The sequence below is a fragment of the Borostomias antarcticus genome (assembly GCF_949987555.1).
Source record: "Borostomias antarcticus genome assembly, chromosome: 19".
NCBI classification, from domain to species: domain Eukaryota; kingdom Metazoa; phylum Chordata; class Actinopteri; order Stomiiformes; family Stomiidae; genus Borostomias; species Borostomias antarcticus.
This window is the reverse complement of record NC_140252.1, coordinates 11,706,018-11,730,503: the sequence shown is the minus strand read 5'-3', so window position 1 is coordinate 11,730,503 and position 24,486 is coordinate 11,706,018. Positions and strand designations below refer to the sequence as shown.

General features: G+C 48.6%; 3 protein-coding genes across 3 annotated transcripts in view; 2 read left to right on the top strand and 1 right to left on the bottom strand.

Annotated features, from left to right (window-relative positions):
• Positions 1-16,178, bottom strand: part of tbc1d32 (TBC1 domain family, member 32) — a gene marked incomplete at both ends in the record, with an annotated part of 49,909 nt that extends 33,731 nt beyond the window's left edge. Inside the window, 18 exons of the mRNA XM_084453971.1 lie at positions 1,660-1,798; positions 2,106-2,173; positions 4,060-4,261; positions 5,212-5,339; positions 6,599-6,741; positions 7,650-7,739; positions 7,966-8,103; positions 9,401-9,488; positions 9,676-9,735; positions 9,977-10,127; positions 10,279-10,340; positions 10,616-10,719; positions 10,833-10,911; positions 13,991-14,116; positions 14,466-14,537; positions 15,355-15,532; positions 15,671-15,832; positions 16,024-16,178. Of these exons, the coding sequence (XP_084310097.1) occupies positions 1,660-1,798; positions 2,106-2,173; positions 4,060-4,261; positions 5,212-5,339; positions 6,599-6,741; positions 7,650-7,739; positions 7,966-8,103; positions 9,401-9,488; positions 9,676-9,735; positions 9,977-10,127; positions 10,279-10,340; positions 10,616-10,719; positions 10,833-10,911; positions 13,991-14,116; positions 14,466-14,537; positions 15,355-15,532; positions 15,671-15,832; positions 16,024-16,178 (2,145 nt within the window). The remainder of the gene's footprint in view (positions 1-1,659; positions 1,799-2,105; positions 2,174-4,059; positions 4,262-5,211; positions 5,340-6,598; positions 6,742-7,649; positions 7,740-7,965; positions 8,104-9,400; positions 9,489-9,675; positions 9,736-9,976; positions 10,128-10,278; positions 10,341-10,615; positions 10,720-10,832; positions 10,912-13,990; positions 14,117-14,465; positions 14,538-15,354; positions 15,533-15,670; positions 15,833-16,023) is intronic.
• A 650-nt stretch (positions 16,179-16,828) lies between these two features.
• Positions 16,829-19,042, top strand: hsdl1 (hydroxysteroid dehydrogenase like 1). The gene is made up of 4 exons (XM_084454100.1): positions 16,829-17,263; positions 17,440-17,897; positions 18,017-18,232; positions 18,444-19,042. Exons 1-4 carry the CDS (start codon positions 17,029-17,031, stop codon positions 18,513-18,515), a joined length of 981 nt encoding a protein of 326 aa, XP_084310226.1. The 5' UTR covers positions 16,829-17,028; the 3' UTR covers positions 18,516-19,042.
• Positions 19,043-22,475: 3,433 nt separating this feature from the next.
• gja11 (gap junction protein, alpha 11) lies at positions 22,476-24,478 on the top strand (the record flags this gene model as incomplete). The annotated part of the gene is made up of 3 exons (XM_084453970.1): positions 22,476-22,859; positions 23,752-23,934; positions 24,110-24,478. 3 exons carry the CDS (start codon positions 22,476-22,478, stop codon positions 24,476-24,478), a joined length of 936 nt encoding a protein of 311 aa, XP_084310096.1.
• Between the last annotated feature and the right edge of the window lie 8 nt (positions 24,479-24,486).

Below are 24,486 nucleotides of genomic sequence, written 5' to 3'. Positions count from 1 at the left end.
CCTACTGTACCGTACAGGAACAACATTTCTAAACCAGGAAAGACAGCTCGCATCTAAAGTGTAATATTATATCTTTAAAAAGGTCAAAGAATTGAAACAAATAGATTTTCAGTGTAACGACTGAACTAATTACAGAATAATAACGGCGGTGCGACAGAGAGGATATTAATTGGATTCTGCTCTGAATGGGAGCACTGAACCAGGGAGCCAATTAAGAGGAGAATGTAAACAGTGGCAGTCAATTAGCCCAGCAAGAGACCTGCCCAGGAGCCGCTAGGCGCGTGGATAGAGCTACGCCAGGCCGTGCGTAGAGCTGTGTACTGTACTTCAGAAGACGTTAATAAATCAAATAACACACGGTACTTCAGTGGGACTCGCGCTGGTAGGAGGCCGTGTGAATGCTGATTAGGACAGAGCACATACTGCCTCAGCCTCCAGCTGAAAAAGAGCTCCTTTCTTGTTCTCCAGTTAGCAGTTGCTCTGGGGCCGGACAGGCCTTGTCTGTTTCTCTTTTAATCGTTTCCGCTGGGATCCTGAGCTAACTCAGCTCTGTGGCCTAGTGGTAGAGTGTCCGCCCAGAGACTGGGAGGTTGTGGGTTCAATCCCCAGCCAAGTCATACCAAAGACTATAAAAATGGGACCCATTGCCTCCCTGCTTGGCACTCAGCATCAAGGGTTGGAATTGGGGGGTTAGATCACCAAATGATTCCCGAGCGCGGCACCGCTCACTGCTCCCCCAGGGGACTGGTCAAATGTGGAGAGCAAATTTCACACACTCAGGTGTGTGACAATCAGTGGGACTTTAACTCAGCTGTGTGCTTCGGTTACCTGCGCTTACTTTCTTGCTTAACTTTATCTGTTCATACCTGTACGTCTTGGTAAACGTAGATTAACTGTGCAAACTGTGCTGCTGTATGGTGACTGCAGCTGTACCTATAGTCTCTATGTGGCTGTGCTGTACCTGTAGTCTCTATGTGGCTGTGCTGTACCTGTAGTCTCTATGTGGCTGTGCTATACCTGTAGTCTCTATGTGGCTGTGCTGTACCTGTAGTCTCTATGTGGCTGTGCTGTACCTGTAGTCTCTAGGATGCTGTGGCTGTGCTGTACCTATAGTCTCTATGTGGCTGTACTGTACCTGTAGTCTCTAGGTGGCTGTGCTGTACCTGTAGTCTCTAGGATGCTGTGGCTGTGCTGTACCTATAGTCTCTATGTGGCTGTACTGTACCTGTAGTCTCTATGTGGCTGTGCTGTACCTGTAGTCTCTATGTGGCTGTGCTGTACCTGTAGTCTCTAGGTGGCTGTGGCTGTGCTGTACCTGTAGTCTCTATGTGGCTGTACTGTACCTGTAGTCTCTATGTGGCTGTACTGTACCTGTAGTCTCTAGGTGGCTGTGGCTGTGCTGTACCTGTAGTCTCTATGTGGCTGTGCTGTACCTGTAGTCTCTAGGTGGCTGTGGCTGTACTGTACCTGTAGTCTCTAGGTGGCTGTGGCTGTACTGTACCTGTAGTCTCTAGGTGGCTGTACTGTACCTGAAGTCTCTAGGTGGCTGTACTGTACCTGTAGTCTCTAGGTGGCTGTGGCTGTACTGTACCTGTAGTCTCCAGGTGGCTGTGGCTGTACTGTACCTGTAGTCTCTAGGTGGCTGTGGCTGTACTGTACCTGTAGTTTCTTGGTGAAGCGGGAGAACATGTAGGACACACACTCGTCGATGGCGCCCGTCTGCTGGAGCAGCAGCACGCCTTTAGGAGTGGCAGCAAAGTTCAGCAGGTTGTCCAGCAGAGTCTCCTCCCACACCGCACTGTAGACGAGAGAGAGAGAGAGAGGGAAGGAGAGAGAGAGAGAGAGTGAGAGGGAGAAAGAGAGAGGGAAGCAGAGAGAGAGAGAAAGAGAGAGGGAAGCAGAGAGAAAGAGAGAGGGAAGGAGAGAGAGAAAGAGAAAGACAGAGAGGGAAGGAGAGAGGGCGAGAGAGATGGGTGGAGGGAGGTGAGTGAGTGAGAGAGAAAGAGAGGCAAGGAGGGACACTGACGTGAAGGCTCATCACTGAGTCAGTTAAACTACAGTAAATACTAGCTGCTACAGCAGCATCGGGGAGAGAGGCCCCTGACCTGTTCTGCGGCTCCTGGGAGCCGGCTCCTGGGACGGGGGTGGGGACCCTCTCTGACTGGGAGCTGGTCTGGGTGGCACAGGAAACAGGAAACAGTCATTCACCTCTGCCGATGCGCTCTTACTGAAAGGCTTTTTCAGACAGCCGGGATAACGGTTAATCATGTATAACAGCCTCTCTGGAGGTACTGTAAAAGAGTATTTCCTACAGCTTTGTCTAGAAAAAAAAACAGAACATGATGCAAAAATAAATTAGTCAAATCATTAGAGAGCAAATTTGTTTGTTGTTTTTCTTCTCTGAGCCCCTGAGCGGTTGGAGACAGTGGGGACTAGTTATTAGCTGCTGTGGAGAAACTTACTCAGCTGGCCCACTGGCTGACTGCCTGGTTGATTGACTGCCTGGTTGACTGACTGCCTGGTTGACTGACTGCCTGGTTGGCTGACTGCCTGGTTGACTGACTGCCTAGTTGATTGACTGCCTTCTTGGCTGACTGCCTGGTTGACTACCTGCCTGGTTGGCTGACTGCCTGGTTGGCTGACTGCCTGGTTGACTGACTGCCTGGTTGACTGGCTGCCTGGTTGGCTGCCTCAAGGCTGGATGCTCAGACTTTGAACCTGTTTTCTTTGTTGTGTTGTTGTGATTCTACTGCTCTTGTCAGAATGTTTGTTTCTTGTTTTTGTTTGCTCTGGGCTTGGGATCAGTCTGGGCTTGGCGCAGTGGGACATGCACCCTGTGGAGACTGAACACCAATCTCCCGCTCATCAAGACCCCAAGGACCAGCTGCCGTACCACTAGACCAAAAGCACGTCCGCCCAGACCGCGACCAAGATGAGGTTCCCGACTGCCTCCGCAGCAGACGATGAGGAGAGGGGCTTTGCGGCGGTCTACCGTCCGACTGATGTGCTGTACACGCCAGCAGACCTACGTTGTGTAACCGGCCGCGTGGTTAATATTTGATGCGTACGAAGCCGCTGGGCTGGCCAGGGTTCTGGGGGTGACGGACTTGGAATCGGGAGGGACGGGGAGCCAACACCCTGTCTGCTCCACAGATTCCTGTCTCACCACGGACCAGTATCAATACCACTCCTGTTGTCCGGTATCAATACCACTCCTGTTGACCCTACGTGCTGGTCAATGTGTAATGTGTAGCCAGTAAAAACGGGTGATAAATGATAACGTTATCCAGGATTGGGACACTTCCCATGAACTCGGGTTTCTGGAGGAATTCTGACCTTAAGTCGAACCGCAGATGGTTATGTAACAGTTTTTTTTTGTATGTTTCTTTGCAATGATACTGTAAGCACTGTAAGCACTGGAACTCTGTGATGGACTTGGAACTCTCTCCTGGAATCCTACTAATAAAACCGTATTGTTCAAATGCCAGGATTATGATTTGTGTTATTCATTAAAGGACTAAAGAAGGATGCTAACCTGAAGCGCCAGATGATTCGTTTCACACAACCATCGGGGAATTCTCCGTTAGAAACTGTTTAGAAAAGGGACGGCACTTTCAAAAATACTCGGCAGGTGATTGGATGAACCACCTGTCTGTCACCGTTTATCCCTCACTAGCTTCAACCGCTGTCATCACACCAGCGTAGCCGTTAGTATTTCCTCATAGAACGCTGATTGGCTAGATCGTTTTCCGATCTGGCACAAACGGATCTCCCATATGGGAGAGTGTCCGGACTGATTTGCGAGTCAAACAGAGTGTGAGCTCGTGAGATCAGGATGGTCTTTGTTTGTCTGTTTGTTTATTAGTCTCACGAGGCTGAAAGGATGCTGCTCTTCAGCGTGATCCTTAGAGACCGACTCCTTATCTGAGATCCAGGCCACCATGTTAACTTGTTAAAACCCCCGAGTGACCTCATGCTTGATTGACGGATTACAATAACAGAATTTCTGTCTCAGACCTCAAATACGACAGGCTTGTTTGGGGCTGTCCAGCGACGCACCTGTTTCCACGCGTTGGCGAGGCAGTCGTGCAGGGCGTAGGGGCGGAGCGCCTGCAGGCCCTCGCAGGTGTTGTACATCTGGCGGCACACGAAGACGAAGGCCCCGCACACGGCGGGCCACGCCCCCCCCTCCGCCAGCGAGGGCAGCTCTCTACCCAGGAGCCTCTGGGTGAACTGGACGATCAGATGGGCGGCTGAGATACTGGGGACGAGGATGGGGAGAGGAGAGGAGAGAGGACAGGAGGGGAGAGGAAAGGAAAGGAGAGGAGAGGAGAGGAGAGGAGAGGAGAGGAGAGGAGAGGAGAGGAGAGGAGAGGAGAGGAGAGGAGAGGAGAGGAGAGGAGAGGAGAGGAGAGGAGAGGAGAGGAGAGGAGAGGAGAGGAGAAGAGAAGAGAAGAGGGAAGGGGAGAGGAAAGGAGGAGAGGGGGGGAGGAGAGGAGAGGAGGGGAGAGGAGAAGAGGGAAGGGGAGAGGAAAGGAGGAGAGGAGAGGAGAGAAGGGAGAGGAGAGCAGCGTGTGGGAGGGGAGGGTTGGAGGGGGGTGGGAGAGGAGAGGAGAGGAGAGGAGAGGAGAGGAGAGGAGAGGAGAGGAGAGGAGAGGAGAGGAGAGGAGAGGAGAGGAGGCGAGGGGAGAGGAGAGGAGAGGAGAAGAGGAAAGGAGGAGAGGAGAGCAGAGTGTGGGAGGGGAGGGTTAGAGGGGGGTAGGAGAGGAGAGGAGAGTGTGGGAGGGGAGGGTTGGAGAGGAGAGGAGAGGAGAGGAGAGGAGAGGAGAGGAGAGGAGAGGAGAGGAGAGGAGAGGAGAGGAGAGGAGAGGAGAGGAGAGGAGAGGAGAGGAGAGGAGAGAGGAGGAATCAGACACAATGAACATAAACCTCTGAGATGAACCAGGCAGGCGGAGGAGACGGGCCCTGTGGCAGAGGGGCACCGCCATTAATCAACATTACATCTCTCTAGCCCAGCTCTGCTCCGGAGACTGACCCGAGTGTGCTCAGCTCAAGCAGCGCTATCTCCTGCGCATTAGGCTCTGAATGTAGATTAAAAACATCCCCCGGGGCACTGAGCCCAAACAGAGGCGACACCAGGAATTCAGAGCGGGGGGGGGGGGAGAGCAGACGGGTCCAATGGTTCGCGTCTCCCGTCCGGGGGCGGCTTACCCCTCGTCCTCCTCCAGAACTACGCTCCGCTCGTACAGGAAGAGAGAGAGCCCTCGGTCCGTGGTGGCCATCCGGGCCAGGGTGTCGGCGATGTTCGTCAGCGTGGTCTCGGGGCAGCTCAGTTTGACCTGCGATGCCAAACAACCAATTAAAAACTTCTGTAGGCGTGAATGCGGGTTGACTACAGATGTGACCCGGGGAGACGACAAGACTGCTCCTAATGAGAAAAAAACGCTCAGACCGCCTAGACAGTGATTATTACTGAAGCGTGGGCTAATATGTTCTCCTATCTTGTCCAAAGGGGAGTAAAACTGAATTTGGAGTTTGTTGTTGTGTCAAAGATCAGCCAAAATACCTTATTACAGTACTTTGTCGTTGACTTGCTCAATTGTTGAATGTCAGTCATGTGAGGTGAACTGAATCAGTGATTCCGCTGGTCTTGCTGTGGCGGCCCACCTCGGCAGAATCATTACTGCCACAGCAAAGGAACATTTCCAAATTATATTTATGCCCTTGACGCACCCTCATGCGGCGCTCCACGTTTCTCTGTGATGCTTTTCTTTGAAATAGGCAGACAGCCCAATTTCTGTTTTCAATTTTCCAGATTTGTTTGTGGAACTATTTTCCCCGGAAGAGAAAAGCCAACGCTGACGAGCAGGTGAGTCAGGTAGACTAGAGCAGGATAACATCTGTCTGCCTGCTATGAAATAAATGGTAAAATGGTAAATGGACTGCACTTATATAGGGCTTTTATCCACCCTGCTTACAATGGCCTCTCATTTACCCATTCACACACACATTCACACACCAGTGACAGCAGCTGCCATGCTAGCCTGCTCATTGGGAGCAATTTGGGGTTCAGTGGGCCCCAAGGACACTTCGACAAGTGGACAATAGGAGCCGGGATTCAAACCGCCGACCCTACGATCGCTGGACGACCCGCTCTACCTCCTGAGCCACACATAACAGCTAAGTATTTCTAGTTAACTAGCTACTGTAGGCTAACCAGATATGGATATTTATCATAACCAACAATTCATGTTAAGCATATAAAGTAAAGCTGAATCACCTGGTTGGCTCAGTTCCATGGTTACAGCAGCTAGGAGGGCGTGAAAAAATAGCTAACTACACTGACAACTTGATTAACTAAAACAGCCTACAAGAGAGAATGATAGATGATTTAAATCAAAGTTTTTGTTTATCTTTGTAGACAGAAAAGGGGCAGAGGTAGGGACTGGGATAGGAGGGGTAGAATGGAGGGGCACTTGAGATTGAAGAGGCAAGAGGAAGTGGACAGTGTAAAGTAGAAGAGAGAGCAGGACAGGTCACCAGAACTGCCGACACGAGACTAGGCCAGTGAGGGGTGTGTTTTAGGCCCCGCGCTGACCTCTTGACCCCTGAGCAGGGCTACGACGGGGGTCAGCAGAGTGTGGAGGACCGGGGTCTGGTAAAGGCACTCCGACGCACACTCCGTACGCTCGCACAGGGTCCGCAACACCTCCATCACCAGGCTGCTGGGAGAGAGGGAGTCTGGACGCACACACACACACACACACACACACACAAGCACGTACGAGCGCACGCACGCACACACACGCACACACACACACACACACAAGCACGTACGAGCGCACGCACGCACACACACACACGCACACACACACACACAAGCATGCACGCACGCACGCACACACACACACACACACACACACACACACACACACACACACACAGGTTAGTTTCCGCCCTTGTGCTAGTTATGGCGTGGTGGGTCCAGAGTTCCATTCCATAAAGTATCAGATTGTTGATGAATTTTACTGCTTTCTTCGGCAGTAGTTTGTCATGGGAGATGTCCAGGTGTGTTACTGACCGTTCCACTGAAGCAGGGGTGCAGCATATTACCCATGATAGCGGATGGGCAGCAAAAAGAGCCTACCCCCAAGCCAAGATAATGTTTAATGGCCGAACTGAGCCCAAGGCTGGGAGATGATAAAACTCTAGTCTCTCCGGTGTTGTTACGTCTGAGTGAGTTGCTGAGTACCGCGCTGTTCTCTCCCGACAGACAGAAAGCTCTGATTCAGCCTTTTGGGTGTAGGCTGACACCCTCACTCGGCCAGATAAGTCGCTGTCATAAACACGGAGACACGTAGCCGAGCGCCACGGTGCTAGTTAATCACACTAATGAGAGGGTGGGCAGATTATGTATCACTGGGTGTGTGTGTGTGTGTGTGTGTGTCCAGTGTTTGTGTGGTAAGGAGTGTGTGTGTGTGTGTGTGTGTGTGGGGGGGGGGTCTCCAGTATTTATGTGGCTAGAAGTATGAGTGATTGTGTGTGTGTGGGTGTGTGTGTGTGTGTGTGTGTGTGTGTGTGTGTGTGTGTGTGTGTGTGTGTGTGTGTGTGTGTGTGAGTGTATGGAGCGGAGGCCCTGGTTGCCACACCTGTGTGTGAGGCGTCTCCGTGCGCGGGTCTGGGTTGTTGGTACATGATGCTTATCAGGATGACGACCAGGTCGGTCAGGCTGACGGGTTCTGGGGGAGGGAGATGACACACGGATCGTTAGGATAGGGAGGAGTCCAGCAGACAGGAAAGGATGGTCAGGATTGCAAAAGAATTGATAAGAATAAATCATAAATCAGGCCTTCGCTACACACAAACCTAGTCATTTTGGTCTCAAAACTACAGCTCAAGCTATGCTATTTTCCATGGACAAATATGAAATCAAATACATAATCCCCGGTTCCATGTACCACATACCTTTCCGTCTCCTGACTTTGATGGGGAAGAGCTTCCTCCCATTAGTGTAAATGAGGAGTCGTCCCAGAACACACAGAGAGTGGACGAAGTACGCATACTCCAGCTCCCTGCCAGTGTACACACTCGTCTGGGCCGGACCTGGAGAGAGAGAGAGAGAGAGAGAGAGAGAGAGAGAGAGATAGAGAGAGAGAGACAGACAGACAGACAGACAGACAGACAGACAGACAGACAGACAGACAGAAAGAAAGAAAGAAAGAAAGAAAGAAAGAAAGAAAGAAAGAAAGAAAGAAAGAAAGAAAGAAAGAAAGAAAGAAAGAAAGAAAGAAAGAAAGAAAGAAAGAAAGAAAGAAAGAAAGAAAGAAAGAAAGAAAGAAAGATGGAGAGAGGTGCTTAATATATCAGTAGGTCAGCCATACGACAGCAGCCCCTCTGCCCCACACCGCCGCCTCCCTGCCTGTCATCAGGCCAGACGTGAGGTCCTACCGTCCGCCGGCTGCCGAGACAAACCGCCGAGCGAGCGAGCGAGCGAGAGGGACCGCGCTGGCGGAGATTCCGAATCACGCCGTGACGCGGACCGGCCTCTGTCAGAGAAAAACTCATCAATTCCTTCACGTGTCGCCGGGTCAGCGCTAAACGTGCCGCGGAAATAGGGGCTACGGAAGTTCACAGTCCACGCTTGTCCCACAGCATTTCCCACTAGAGGTTTGTTTGCGATCTGCAAGCACCTAGCCGGAAGGTCCCAGGAGGAAGGCACCTGTTACCCCTTCGGGACGACTATTTCTTCCGGGAGGTTTTGCGGAGGGCAAAAGAACCCCCCCTGTTGTGCGTCTCTGAGCGGTTTATCGCTGACGCGAGGCGAGTGTATCTGTCCTGGCGCAACACAAGGTCGTGACCGCTGCCCCCCCTCTCTCTGGCTCCGCACAGAGCAGCTGCCCCGGAGCAGATAACAGCAGCCCGACCACGCTCCCCTCTCTCCCTCCCTTCTCTCCCCACCTCCCTCCCCCCATCCCTCCCTCTCTCCTTCCTCCGTTCGGGGAACATATCGCTATTTGTCGTTTTTTTGGCGGGCGGTTTTCGGATGGGTTCGATAAGCCGGAGCCCTGGAGGAGTTTAACGGGGGTGCTGCTGGCGGAACGTCGTGGTTGGTCGGTTGGTTCTCTCCGACTGCACTTCCTTTCTCTCCTCTTCCACCCTCCATCCCTCCCTCTATCCCTCCCTCCCCCTCTCCCTCTCTATATCCCAGTGATAGGACAGCCCTCTGGGGTGTGGGGGCGGTGGGATGGTCTGCTATACTGGGAGACCACCATGTTCATGTCCCAGCTGATAGAGGAGACCCTGTAGTAACTCCCTGATGTGCTGTCTCTCCATGGGGGGAGACCCTGTAGTAACTCCCTGATGTGCTGTCTCTCCATGGAGAGACTCTGTAGTAACTCACTGGTGTGCTGTCTCTCCTCGCTGGTCTCGTCCCTGGCCTGGTCACATGACTCGTAGTAGTGGATACACTGCTGCAGAGACGCCACGATCTGAGAGGGGAGAACATGCAGCACGGTCACACACACACACACACACACGCACACACACGCACACAACGCACACAACGCACACACACACACACACAGTCATTGGATTGTACGTCACTGTGGCAGTCAGTCAGTCAGTCAGTCAGTCAGTCAGTCAGTCAGTCAGTCAGTCAGTCAGTCCCTCACTCACCAGAGACTTGTACTTTCTCTCCAGGAGTCTGAAGACCACAGTCCTGCTATAGTAGCCATGCTGAAAGACAGAGAGGGAGAGGGAGAGATAAGGAAAGAGAGAATAGGAGGGGGGGGGGGGGGGGGGCAGGGATGCGGGGGAGAGAGAGGGACGGGGGGGTGAGTACCAGGAAATTAAGACACACCGAAAATGCACTCCTGCAAGGTGACGCAGACAACATATTAAACATTGAACCAGGAAATGGGCCCGTTGTGTTTACTGAAGGGAGGGAGAATTGAGTTGCTCTGTGCTGCTCACTCACCATCCACTTCTTGAACCAGGAGGCCTTGATGTCCAGCAGGGCCAGCAGGTGGACGGGCCCCAGGGCCTTCTCCGTGCCTGGGGGGGTCAGCCCGGGGTCGGGGTGGAGGGACAGGAGGGAGAAGGTGCTCTCTATGATCTCTTCCATGTACCTGCGGAAGCAAAGAGGGCGGAGGTCAGTTCGCAGATCAAATACATGAAGCCAAATATAAAGTTCCATCCTGGTGTGAGTGATTTGAGTTTTCCTAGAATGTAGCATTCAACTGCATCTTGGATTGCTTGACATGAAGACAAACCACTCACTTCTCAGGATGGCGAATCCAGAAGGTGGTCACCTCCTTTTGAAAATCATTCATTAAACGCATCTGGTGAAAAAAACAAGGAGAGCTAAAAGCATACAGTACATTCATAGTAACTGCAGTGCTAGCATGCAAACAAAGAACACCATGTTATAATCAGGTTCACAACAGCCGCCACAAGACATTAGTTTTAAACATCTCTTATAAAGATATGACATGTCAAATACTGAAAACGTCAGTTTTAAAAGTTCCGCCGTTCAAATGTGATTCTAAAACTGCTTTAAACGGTCTCAGCTGTTGTATGTGAACCCGGGTTTTATAGATAGATTTGTCTGATCTACCTGTTTGAGGAGCCTGGTGATGTCTGGTCTGTTGATATCGACCCCAGCTGAGCCAACGGGAAGACTCAGCTTGTGGTACAGGAAGTCGGACTCCAGACTCTTTGCTAGGCGGTCAGAGGTCAAAGTAAATCATCGTCTCCTCCACAGTACTGATCAGAACACTGCGAGAATGAGTCATGGCTTTCAGGGTTGAGAACCAAATCATCCGCCTACGTACCTAAACTGGTGTAGATCTCCCGTGTCACGTTCAGAGGAGAGGAGGAGAATGTTTTTGCGAAGAATCGCAGGACCTTGTCCTGAGGGGCGGAAAACAAGATGACAAAAACAGCATGACTCTGCGTTTACCATAGCAGAAGACCCACAGGGAGCCGTGCGTGGGGAAGCGGAGATAGGGCAGGTGTCAGCGGTAGCTGCTTCACACACTCAACTGTGTTTGAGATTATCGGAGCAAACAATGTGAGTTCACAAAACAGAGCAGATAGGCTTGCTGGGGGCTGGCTCCATGCAAGGCTGTCCTGCTCTCTCCTCAGGCCTGGTACTTCTGGAGAGGTTTCACTTTACTCACTGAGACACAGCAACTAATTCTCCTCTGGTCGTTTCTGTCTGATTTAGGCCTGGGTTACACTAATGCGTTGTCGCCGAAAAACACCCTCGTTTGCGCCTAGCAATGACAATACCCCGGCGAAAACGACCCTTTGAACCCGGGGGCCTTGGAATACAGCCGGAGCTCTGTTTTGGGGCTCGAAATCCGGAGCTGCATTCTAGTGTAATGGGCAGACCCGGAGACTTTTGAAAAAATCTATAGGAATAGACCTACATTGTAACACTGTGTTAACTTCATATTATAACAATCAAACAGATTTACTTCAAATCATAACCCAAACAAGAGACACTTCAAATTATAATATAATCTTGTTCATAGTAGAAAAAGATCCAAGGCACTCTTCTGGCAAAAAGTTAAAAAGCCTATTGAGATATGCTGCTATACAGGTGGGTTGTAGGCTACCCAACTCAGCTGACCAAATAGCACCTTCATTAAACCTGTCTGAACTCCCGAGCACCCCTGCCCTTTTCTTTTTGAATAATATTCTCTATTCAATAATCTAATTCAGTCCAAATTTATAGTCCTTTTTATTATTTTGTTTTAAGTCCTACGCAACTAGTCTCTCTGAGTCCAGGCTGACCCCAGGACAGAGCCCACGCTCCAGATCAGTTCCATCCTCTTGATGGCCGCTGCCGTGATGCTGCTGCACCAGCACATAACCGCAAAAAAGATGGCACTCGCTACAACAGAATGGTTGATCATGTTCAGCATGGTTCTACATGCGGTACATTGAAGGAGCTAAGCCTCAGGAAGTAAAGTCGGGTTCTGTCCCTTCTTGTATATGGCCTCTGTGTTTCTGGACCATTCCAGCCTGTTGTCCAGGTGCACTACTAAATAATAATAAATACTTGCACGACTGGACCAAGTCAACATCAACCCCCTGGGCGGAAACGGGAGACATTGGAGCCCTTCTTCTTCCTCCCTTTTCTGTGATTCGTGCGCACCACTCAACAAAGTCCTCCATTAGGCCTCTGTATTCCCCCCCCCGGCCTCCTCTTACACATCCAGCAATAGCAGAGTCAACTTCTGCAGATGGCATTTCTCCGTGTTGGATCTGAAGTCTGATGTGTAGAGTGTGAACAGTAAGGGAGCCAGGACAGTCCCTTGTGGGGCCCCTGTGATGCTGACCACTCGCTCTGACACACGGCCCTGAAGCCTCACATATCCCGCCTCCTCCTGTCCACATGTCGAAGTGTCCTTGAGCAAGACACTGAACCCCAAATTGCTCCCAATGAGCAGGTTAGCATCTTGCGTGGCAGCTGTCGCCATTGGTGTGTGAATGTGTGTGTGAATGGGTGAATGAGAGGCCTTCATTGTAAAGCGCTTTGGATAAAAGCGCTATATAAGTGCAGTCCATTTACCATTTACCATATTGAGGTCTGCCAGTCAAGTAGATGTAAGGGCTATATGGTGTTGAAGGCACTTGAGAAATCAAAGAACAGGCATTTCGATTTATAATGTGAATGAGCTGTTAAAACTGTAGGAGTGCCGGCAGTTTACAAAATGTGTGGATATTTTCTAATCACCAACTGCCACCACTCTAAAACATTCCAATCAATCATTTTAATGGGACAATGAATACATGAATAAATATTTGGATGATGAATAAAACCTGTCACTGCTCCAACAGTTTGTAAGCTACACAGACATTATACAGTACGTTGTCAACATTGTCCTACGGTGTAAATATCTAAACTGTGACATTTGACACATGATATTTTTTGAGATAGAGCTGTCTGAAGCCAGCCATGCTTTCCTCATATAGAGTGAATGGTGGAACTTAGGAGAGAAGGAGGGTGCGCTCGTAAATGCGCTTTGAATGCTGATATCAGAGTGCTCCTGTTTCAGCGCCATAGAGCGCTCTGAAATCAGTTAATTTACGAACGGTCAGTTCGCTCGGATGAACCGTCTTTTCAGCCAAAGCACCCAGTGCGTGCTCTGAGTGCTCCCAGAGCGCAGTGCTCTGAATTTTCGAACGGGGATGCTCGGAGCGCTCTGAATTTCCAAACGACCAGAGTGCACTCCGGGTGAGTTCCGAGCGCATTTACGAACGCGCTCGGAGAGTGAGGAAAATCCTGCTCCCCAGTGGAATGTTTAGAACTCCACTCTAGCAGCTGTTGGTAATTTCAAATCCATACTCTTTTTATATTTCATTTAAATGTTGACTGCTTTTGACTACAAGAGACGTTCAGTAAGGATCATGTCTTGTTCATAAATCTCCCGTGAGTGAGCAACTCAAAGCCTGCACCGCTTACTTCACCAGATGGGTGTGATTTTTGGACTAGGATTATGTAAAAACTACCAGACCACTTTTCATGAAACTCAGTGGAGGGGTGTAGCATGGGCCAATTTAGAACCCATTCAATTTTGGAGAGGATCTAAATCACAGAGTGGGTCCACGAGCCGCCCAAACATGGCCAGCCATTCACCTCCATTCATTTTTTTTTTGATTTGGGGAACGAAAAATTCCCCCCATTCATTGTCAAAAGGGTTAGGGTAACAGCCATATCTAAACATGGGTAGGTCACAGAGACATGGGGTTTGGACGAGCATAAAGCTCTCAACCTATCAAATGCAGCAATACCAAACATGTCCTGCTCACACACACGTGCGCGCACAGAGCCATGAAATGCATTCATGAGCACCATTTTTCATCTTGGAGTGTTGGATCTGGGTTAAGATTCAGGGTCAATGTCTTAGATCAGGGGTCAAGGTGAGGTGACTTACGCTGAGGTCAGGGTCGGGATCGAGGTCAAGGTCAGGTGACTTACGCTGAGGTCAGGGTCGGGGTCGGCTAGCGCGGCAGAGAGGTTCCTGCGTAGACCGCTCCAGCTCTCACAGCTGAGGACATCAGACGGAGGAGCACAGCAGAGCGCCTGCAGGGCCTCCCAACGCACCTGCACAACAACACAACAACCTCAATTCAACACACCTGCACAACAACACAACAACCTCAATTCAACACCCCTGCAGCAACACAACACAATGGGCCTACTGTACATCTTTTCTGCAAAGCTGCCTAACAAAATAACAATAGGTTAACATCAATACAAAAACTGCTGCATAACATCAATACAACACACCTGCACCACAACATAACAATACAATGCACCTGCAAAACAACACATCCACAACACAGTGGGCATACATGTACGTACATCATTTATGCATAAGCTGCCTAACAAAACAACAATACAGTAGGTATACATCACTACAAAAAAACCTGCACACCAACTGAACTGTTACCTCTTTAGGTCTGCTTGGGTCCAGTTTTTCAGCGAGGACTTGCAGCTGCTCTTGCTTGATGAATGCATAACTCTGTGAGGAAATATTGACACAGTACACGCAAGCGTTATGCCAATATATGGAAAACTGTGCAAACGGTAAAGGTTTTTAACTGAAAACCATTCAGTGGATATCTGATCTCGGCTCAACTGCCCTAGTCCAGGCTCAGCCTTTTATCAATCAACACTCACTGTCCCAGCTGTAGTGGACACAGCTCCAGGGGGCATCTGAACCAGCTTGGGACAACAAGCCAAACCGTGCTGGCTCCACATGGCAACAAGAATAGTAGAGGTGGTGGGGAAAATCGATTCATGTAAGAATCCCGATTCCATTCTCTACCATTATTATTCACAACGTCTGAAAAATCTTTTTTTCATAGATTTGGGGATTTTATTCCATTTTCACCCAATTTGGTTTTCAGGACGTTTTTTTGCACTAAAGCTACAGACATTTTATTGTCAAAATGTTGTTTTTTTGCTGGCGGTCCAGCAGAGGTGCAATCATTTTGTGCTTGGGTTGTATTTAATGGGTTACTGTAGTCAAATGGTGGAAGAGTCATTGAATTCTAATCTATCACATTGATAATAAGGAAAACAAACGAATCATGACCCCAATATTCGAAATCGAATCGTGATTTGTGAGATCACTACCAATTCCCACCCCTAAAGAATAGTGTCTAGGTCTATAGCTAATCACCCAGACCTAAGTACATCTCCCTCCATCTCTTACTTGTATGTGGTATGTTACATCTTTTTAGTTGTTTCAAAGCCATGGAGACACAAAGGGAAATTGTAATTTTAAAACAAAACCTGTAGAATAAAGCTTTGTGAATGCTGGTGTGTGGTACTACCTGGCTGAAGGAGGAGTCGCTGTCGGAGCAGTTGTCAGTGTAGTGGCTGCTGGGCTGCTCCCGCTGGCTCTCCCTGTGCCTCTCCTCCTTCATCAGCTGCTCCTCCTCAAACTTGTTGATCAGAGACTCCACCACCACCATCATGGTGTTCTTCAGTGTCTGCATCATCTGGTTGTACCTAGTGGAGCAGAAGGTAATGGTAATGGTAAATGGACTGCACTTATTTAGCGCTTTTATCCAATGCGCTTTACAGTGACGGCCTCGCATTCACCCATCCACGCACACACACACCCACACCAACGGCAGCCATACTCACTCTCCAGACTCTCTGGTCTTCCTGGTGACGGAGTGGACCAGGGTGTCCTGGCCGGACCACATGGCGTGGCTGTCTCCTCTGGCACAACTCTCCGTCTCCTCCTCGATCACGGCCCCCAGGGAGCTCTCCACATACTGACGCAGGTACTTCACAAACTCATAACTGGGGGAGAGAGAGGGATGTGGAGAGAGAGAGAGGGGGGGGGGGTATAGAGAAAGAGAGACTATCATAGAAAGACATAAAAGCAACGTATGACCATCTCTCTTCCTCTTTAATGTGATTGTGGGGTGGATCAAGGGGGCAAATCAGGTTGTTTCAGACATCCAGGACAAGCTTTCAACCATGATGCTCACTTGTGGAAGTTCTTGTCGGTCTCCTCCAGGTGTAGCAGGATTTCCTCAGCACACTCTATGGACGGAGCACCTGAGATCCTGTCCTTGATGGTCTTCAGCAGCTGTCTCAGCAGAGACTGCAGCTCGGCTTCGGCTTCAGCGGAAAACTGAGACATAGTGGCGCTGATGGTGTCTGTCCCTTGCCTGTGAAGTCACATAGGCTACGTTTATGCATAGCCTAGATAGTAGTGCTCAGGGAGCCAGTTACTGTGTGTGTTCTTAATCGCTCTGTCTGTAGCCTAGCTAACGTTAGGTAGAGCAGTGTAGCTAGCTAGCGTAGACAGCACATAGTGCTAGCTAAATTTTAGCTAACGCTAGTGGTTAACGTCGGCAGGGTAAACTTTGCATGGTGAAACAAATCGCAAACGCTTTGGTAAATGCATTAGCAGCTCGCAACATTAGAATGGTGTACTCCCTAACGTAACGTTTCAACTCATATCGATGATGCTGTGTAAAGTTCAAGTGCGTTGCTACCTTGATAAGCTAGCTGACGTTAGCTGTCTCTCTGGCAGCTGTCTCTATGGTAACGACTCACAGCTACAGCACCGGTGCATTGTGGGGTATTGAAAGTTGTCGTTTTTGGTATTTGTCTGTAGTTTTTAACAGTTATACATAGCTTTGTTTTACAGTGGTCGTATGATATGACTGTGTACCGAGTCAATATAGAAAAAGCTGAGGAATTTTGCATAAACTGTGACAGTGATGATGGCTTTAAATTGTTTGCGTTGGCATCACGTGATTCTCCACTGCCTAACATCTTCCGGGATCTTCAGAGCTGTCAAAAACAAAGCTGTGTGCATTTTGTATGCATTTTGCTTAAACAAGTAGCCTACCACAACTGCTATGTAAATGGAAATATCTGATGGAGCAATCTGAAATGACGAACTAATGTGTTAGACAGATCGGCCATAGCTGGCTAGATCAACCCAGAAAAGTTACCGACCTATTGCCATTGACTAAGTAGCCATGGCTGCTGTTGACAGTTTTGCTCTTTTGTACAGAGAACTTGCTCGGTCATGGCATGACTCGTGCAATTCCTGCGTGGAAACACTAGCTCTGGTCGGCGCGCTATACACCGCCAGCAAGGCTGTCATCCTGGCGAGGGACTGCTACACCTTGATCAGGGTGCATTTCCTTCCACGGGTGATGCCCAACAGCCAGAGACTTCCTCATCGCTTTGGTCAATGGGCTGTTATTTATGGTAAGGGGATAGGCTACACCAACGCAAGCAAAAGCATTCACTGTATTACTGGTGTGATTTGCAGTTTACTTGTTAACTGAATGTATGCTACAGGCTGTTTCTTGGCTATAGCCAAGATTATAATCTTTCAAATCTTACTGCATGTGATGAAAACCTGTTTCCGGTCTCCTCTGCAGGTGCTTCGGAGGCCATAGCCAGAGCCTACGCAGCAGAGCTCGCCAGGCAGGGGGTCAGCATCGTTCTGATTGGCCGGGACGCCTCCGACGTCGGCGCCGCCGCCGCCTCGGCCATCTCCCGGGCCCACGGGGTGGAGACGCTGCTCGTGGCGGCGGACTTCACCCAGGGCCCTGCGGCTGGCAAGCCTCTCAGAGATGCTCTCGCAGGGAAGGACATAGGGTTCCTGGTGACCTGCGCGGATGAGTGCCCGGAGGCGGGCCTCCAGAGCCTGGCAGAGCTGTCCGAGGAGAGGCTGTGGGAGGTGGTCAACAGGAACGTCGCCGCCTGCACCCTGATGACCAGGCTGGTGCTGCCGGGCATGGTGGAGAGGGGGAGGGGGGCCCTGGTGCATATATCACCTGTAGCCCGCTGTAGTAGTAGGCATTCGCCTTTCAGAGCTGCACTCACCGCCTATACGGTCAGTACAAACACACACACAAACTACAACACACATACGTACAGTTTCAGATAGATAGACCTCGGCCTCGTCCATCTGCGGGTTTTTAACCGCCGCTCTCCCCCTCGCCTCTCTCTCAGGCCTACCTGGACAGTTTCTCCCGCGCCCTGCACCATGAGTACGGCGGTCAGGGCATCTTCATCCAGAGCCTGGCGCCGTACAGTGTGGCCTCCGGGGAGCCGGCGTCGGCTGGGGGCGGCTGGCTGGTGCCATGCCCTGAGGTGTATGCACGCCACGCCGTCTCCACCCTGGGTGTCTCTCGAAGGACGACGGGCTACTGGCCTCATACACTCCAGGTACGTGTGTGTGTGTGTGTGTTTTTGTACTGTGTGTTTTTGCACTGTACATGCATGTTAATTTTGCCCTGTGTAGAATAGTGCTACAATATAATAACTTAACTGACAAAGTTTGTCAGCTTGAGAGTTCATGAATTTCAAAGATGTACTGTATGTGATCTTGAGTACCCTATGCACTATTTCTCTGTGCTGTTCTCTTCATCTGTTTCAGCATGGACTGGTGCAATGCATTCCTGAGTGGATTTGGGTTCTGGGATCACGCATGTTCGTTGGTTCAAGCTGAGAGGATTCCTTCTTCTTTGTCGGAGATACTTCCTACTTCCTGTAGTTCACACAACATCTTGGATAAGGACTACAAAGTTGGAATTCGTCATCAGTCTGAAAGATGTTACCATCAGGTGTGATGGGTGTGAGATTATTCAGCTTGAATCGTGATCCTTATTTATTCAGAGAATATGAAATGAAAGAATCTCCAGGCGTGAGGTGGTGCACTGATGCAGTTATGAATGTGAGGTCGTAATGGAGGTAGTTTTTTCAGGGGTTTAACATTGACGCTTCTTTAGGAAACAATAGTTTTAACTTTGTATGGAAATACTAGTTGTTGAGGACAACTTGGGCACTTCATCTGAATCTGAATTGTGTTGATGGCTTGTTGAATGTTGATGTTTATTGAATGATGGCATTATTGCAGAGAGAAGTTGTGCTATGGAGGAGACATCAATTATTATTAGCCTAGTTACTCCAGTATATTTGGTTAATATGAACACATTATTCAGTGCACATTAAAACTACAAATGTACATAAATACATTAAAGACCAATAAAGATCCCCTCCAGGGAATTAATTGTCTAACTCCTGGCCAGTGTTATGATTTTCTAGCAGACACCCTTGGGTGAATGATTGACTTGCTGAACTTGTTTGACAAACTGAGATATCCTCTGTCTGACGTTCAGTGTAACAAGGTCAGACGTTTGTAAACCACACAAGGACACGTAAAGCAAAGGGTGGCAGGCAGGCAGGAAAGCAGGCTTGTGAGCCAATAGTTCTCATCTCCTGATCGCTTCTGACACGGAGATACCATGCGTGGTCCTAATACTATTGGCTCACTGGCTAACTGTCTTGTTAGACAAGGGAACCCAACCTCTGAAATCTCAGACAGAAACACAACATTAATTTCAGACCCATCAACATTTGAATGCTAACTATTTTTTTGGGGGAAAAGTTATATTTTTATTCCACACCTTTCTAAAAGCTCTTTGGGAGTTTTTATTATGAATTGTTTTTGTCTACATAAAAATGCTATCTATATCACCAGGGATTTGGAAGAGACTGCATACCCATGGCATTGGTACTTAAAGGAGTAGTAAAGGGAAAAATCATGTTTATCCCTGTTTTAAGGTTACTTATGATCATATACAATGGTTCAGATCAAAACGTTGACAAAACTAGCACTTTTGATTTCAAAGCTCACAAACTCTTGATTTCAAAGACAAGAAGCTCACCGAGGGGGTAATTGGTGTCCGTTGGTGTTTTGACATGAAATTCGCGGCAAAGTATGAATCCTGTAGGGTTTTATTGATCATTTTATGAAATCCATTGACTTGTATTGACGCGACCGTTGTAGATGTGTAGATCAATCCGCACAGGGGATTCAGGAAGCGGAACTACTTACGGTAGCTATTGTTATTGTTTATGTTGCTAGGCTACCTAGTTTGCGGAAGTTTACACATGTATGTGCTGCGACTAAATAGTTATATGCTATATATTTAAAAAAGCCTTTCCAGATGAACTAGAATCTTACTTTATGGCGAATTATATGTCAGAACGCCAACTAACACCTCGGTGAGTTTCTTGTCTTTGAAATTGAGAGTTTAACATGTTTTTTGAATGATTTTTCAAGGTGCCCACCCACCTCCATTGTATGACCAAAACAGTGGTAGAGCAATTATCAGACTGTCTCAAAAGTGCTAGTTTTGTCAACGTTTTGATCTGAACCATTGTATATGATCATAAGTAACCTTAAAACAGGGCTAAACATGCATTTTCCCTTTACTACTCCTTTAAGAGTATAATTGACAGTGAAACAGGCAGCCTATTAAAGGCTAAATACGTTTTTTATTTTCAAAATGATCATTGGAATGTGTAGATTTACTGTAAAATCAGTATTACAAACCCAGGTTTGGTACTGTAAAAGGTCATATCCAGACAGTACATGCAGTACTGTACCACAGGCTGATCCTGTAGAAGAGCTTTCAGGATCGTCCAATGATGTAGACTCTATGCTACTGTACCTACTGTAGTGCTCAATGTCTAGTGTTACAGGAGCTTCTGAAACTCATATCAAAAGTTATGCTTCCTGTTTTTTCCTCCCATGGTCACAACCTTAGAATCTGTTGAGCACGTGATGGCGGAAGGCAGGCAGACATTGGACTAATGAAATCCTTTCAAGTTAAGATGTTGGGATTCAGAGTTTTGTGTGGTGGCTGTGATTGTGACTCCTCCTGAGGAAGGGGAGGATGGGAGGAGAAGATACTCATTCTTCACTCTGCCTTCCTCCTCCCACTGAGCGACCACCCGCTTTCCTGGTCTTGGAAGGGTTAGCCCTTCGGTAAGTTGAGAAGTTAAGAATTGATTTATTACTGTAATTACAATTCAGGAATTACTGCATGTTTTATTTGTATATTTAATAGTTTGGAAATTGAAAGTTAAGATGGTTTTTCATTTTATCTGTCTTTCTTGATCTAAAGCTCAACCATAATCTAAAACTGACTCTGAATGTCTGGATTAGTATTAATTCAAACCATAATGTGTGATTTGTGATTAGATCAATTGTATTAAACTGAGGTCCTTCCCTCAAAAGGTTTGTATGTGTCATGGGTCATTAGGGCCTATATCTAGCGTACTGAAGGGGCACTCAGGGCATCTCAGGCTGTATGCTCTGTAGTCCTACAGGTATGAGAGGGAATATTGTACATCTCAAGTCTAAAGACCAAGGTGCAAGTAGGCATGCCAGAGTATCGGTGGGGCAACGCTCACCATGGAGCATGAGCAGTGACTTTTTTTTTTTTTTTGCATAAGGTGCATTAAAAATAATTAATTAATTAATTAGTTAAATAAAACATGCCTGAGGAAATATGCACTATAGGCACTGTTGTTATGATTTCCAAAAATATAAAATTAAGCTTCTGGCTTGTTTGGGCATTCACATCTTGCTAATTCTTGTGCCTAGCACAATGCAATGGTACAGCCTAGCATCACCTGCCAAACTCAAAATTAGATTGACCTGTGTATGATAGTGCGTGCGTTCACTCACACATGTACAGTATCTGAGCCTACCACCTGGTCGCTTGCCACTATTCATTTTTCCCATTGCCAAGTACATTTTGCTTTATACATAAATAACTATAACTTGGTTATAGTCATTATCAGATCAGATGGTAGTTCAATGATGCCGGATAGATCAGAGATAGAGTATGGCTAGGTCTTAATGTGTTTTCCAGCTGTGAAGAAGGCAGTCATGCTGTTAGGTGGGCCTAAAATGTGGTCTCAACTGAAAGAATGAAAGAGTAGAGCCTGCATTCCTCTGTTGGATCACTGTTTTCTCATCCCAGACTAAATGACGGTTCCATAGATAGACACAAACTAGAAAAGCCCATTCACACGTACACACTTGCCGATGACATGCATCATGGGTGGGGGACGACAGGTTCACTGGCACCTGTTTAATCGGTTGCCGTCAATGGCCAGGAGTGAAAAAACACACCACCACATCTTTCTGTAGGCCTAAATAATGATCAACATTTAATCATTGTGCCTAGTGCTTGCCTATCCAACAGTGTCTGACTGTAAGCCTTTGACACAAACTGCAACATTGTGATCGTGGCTCCATGTTTAGGGGTTGAACAAGGACAGGTCCTTGGTTCCCAGCAGATTGGACTGATCTGTTATGGAGTCCTGGAATCAGCTCCTGGTGACCCACTTATCAATGTGCTCACACTGACCCCACAGGACTGATAGCAATGGGCCTTGAGAGAGAACGTATTACTGTAGCTCTCTACATTATGATTTAGGCTATCATGATGGAATAGTTTCTACACAACTGTTGCTGTGTTTGAAATCAAGTCGTTTGAATTCTTCTTGGCGTAGCCGTATAACAAGCTTATGCCTTTTGTATAATATTTTGTCTGGTCAGTCACATTTCTGTGTCCTCCATCTCTTTCAGAAGCTACAACTGGAGGTCGAAATGGGTGAATGGGATCTGTTGGGCCGTCTCCTGGACAAGGTCCAGACCCACTCCACGGTCATCGGCAAGGTGTGGCTGACGGTGCTCTTCGTCTTCCGCATCCTGGTCCTGGGCGCCGGGGCGGAGAAGGTCTGGGGCGACGAGCAGTCCGACTTCGAGTGCAACACGCAGCAGCCCGGCTGTGAGAACGTCTGCTACGACCACGCCTTCCCCATCTCGCACGTGCGCTTCTGGGTGCTGCAGATCCTCTCCGTCTCCACGCCGACGCTGATCTACCTGGGCCACGTCCTCCACGTCATCCACGCTGAGAAGAAAGTGAGGGAGAGGATGAGGAAGCAGCCCGAGGACGACCAGGCCAACCTCTTCCTCAGGAAGAGCTACAAGGTACCGTACGCGTATTCATGACTCTGAGGCCCAGTCCCAATGTCCACCCTTGCAGACTCGCAGACTTAAGAGCGCGCTCCCGCGAAGTCCGCGAGGGCTTAGGGGTGTCCCAATGTCAACTCGGCAAGTGCGTGAGGGCTCTCCGGCAGCCATTTTGAGCCCTTTATGGCCCCTTCCCGTAAGTCTGCATTTCTGCAGACTTACCCCAAGGGAATTACCCACAGTTCATAGCGTCGTGACGTGAAACACGGGGTTACCTGAAGAACAGCCAATAAACAAGCACGGACAGATCAACCAACCGTAACGTTCACGTTACAGAACAAAATATGTTTCATGTTTTCAGCTGGACTTGCTTATCTGCACAAGTAGCCTTATAATTATTTTGTTTTCATTATAAAAAAAAAAAAAATTGATTTACAAAAAAGCCCCACGCCCACAATAGTAAGAAATATGTTTTCACGTCAACGTAATGTGATGTCACAAGTGCTGTCCCATTCCTTTTTATACCAATTCGAGCCCTTGCAGCCTCTCGCACTCAACCACTTTGCCAGGTGACGTCAATAAGTCTGTGAGGGCTCAGGGCTTGAGGGTTTAGGGGGGACATTGGGACTGGGCCTCAGTGTTCAAGGTCATATTGAGGGCGAACACTTCAAATCAAGGAACATTTTACTTTCTAGACATTAAGTTTAGGTTCAGTTAAATTAGGTTAAGCTACTGGGTTGGGTTAAGCGAAGCTAAGTTCAGAAATTGAGATCATGCTAACGTTAGCCAACACATTTGGGAAGGAGGCAACGTTAGCTAAATTGTTTTTCAGCACTCAAATATATAAATATAATGTTTTTTTTATTATTATTATTACTCTTTCTCTTCTCTCCTCTCCTTCTCTTCACAGGTGCCCAAGTACAGCAACGACAACGGGACGATCAACCTGCGAGGCCGTCTGCTGCGCAGCTACGTGCTCCACCTCATCGCCAAGATCCTGTTGGAGGCGGGCTTCATTTCGGGACAGTACTTCCTGTACGGCTTCACCCTCGATGCACGCTACGTCTGCAACCGCTTCCCCTGCCCACACAAGGTCAATGGTTGCTTAGTTGATTAATTGATTGATTGATTGATTGGTTGATTGGCTGGTTGGTTGATTCATTCATTAATACTTTAAGAAAAATTAATCACAAAAGGCAACACAAAAAAACATTAATTTCCAATGTGGGTCCCCAACGATGACACAAAATGGCTACTGACATTGTTAGGTGGACTGCTTCCTGTCGCGGCCCACGGAGAAGAGTGTGTTCATCTGGTTCATGCTGGTGGTGGCGTGCGTGTCGCTGCTCCTCAGCCTGGTGGAGCTGCAGTACCTGTGCGTCCGCTCCGTGAAGGAGTGTCTGGCGCGCCGGCAGGACTACACGGTGACCCCCGTGACCCCGCCGGTCCTGGAGAGGAAGGCGTTCGGCGACCGTGACCACATGATCCAGAACTGGGTGAACCTGGAGCTCGAGCTACAGGGCAGGAAGCTGCAGGGGGGAGGGGGAGGAGGGGGAAGGGGGGTAGGGGGGGAAGGAGGGGGAGGGGTTGCCAAGAGTGTGGCGTCTGACGACAACGTGGGGGAGGTTCATATCTGAGGTCTAGT

Bases quoted from the DNA above. Each gene is read 5' to 3' on its own strand.
- hsdl1 (XM_084454100.1), top strand. From the start codon at position 17,029: ATGGCTGCTGTTGACAGTTTTGCTCTTTTGTACAGAGAACTTGCTCGG. The intron at 17,898-18,016 runs GTCAGTACAAAC...CCTCTCTCTCAG, and splicing joins CTGCACTCACCGCCTATACG to GCCTACCTGGACAGTTTCTC. The intron at 18,233-18,443 runs GTACGTGTGTGT...CATCTGTTTCAG, and splicing joins ACTGGCCTCATACACTCCAG to CATGGACTGGTGCAATGCAT.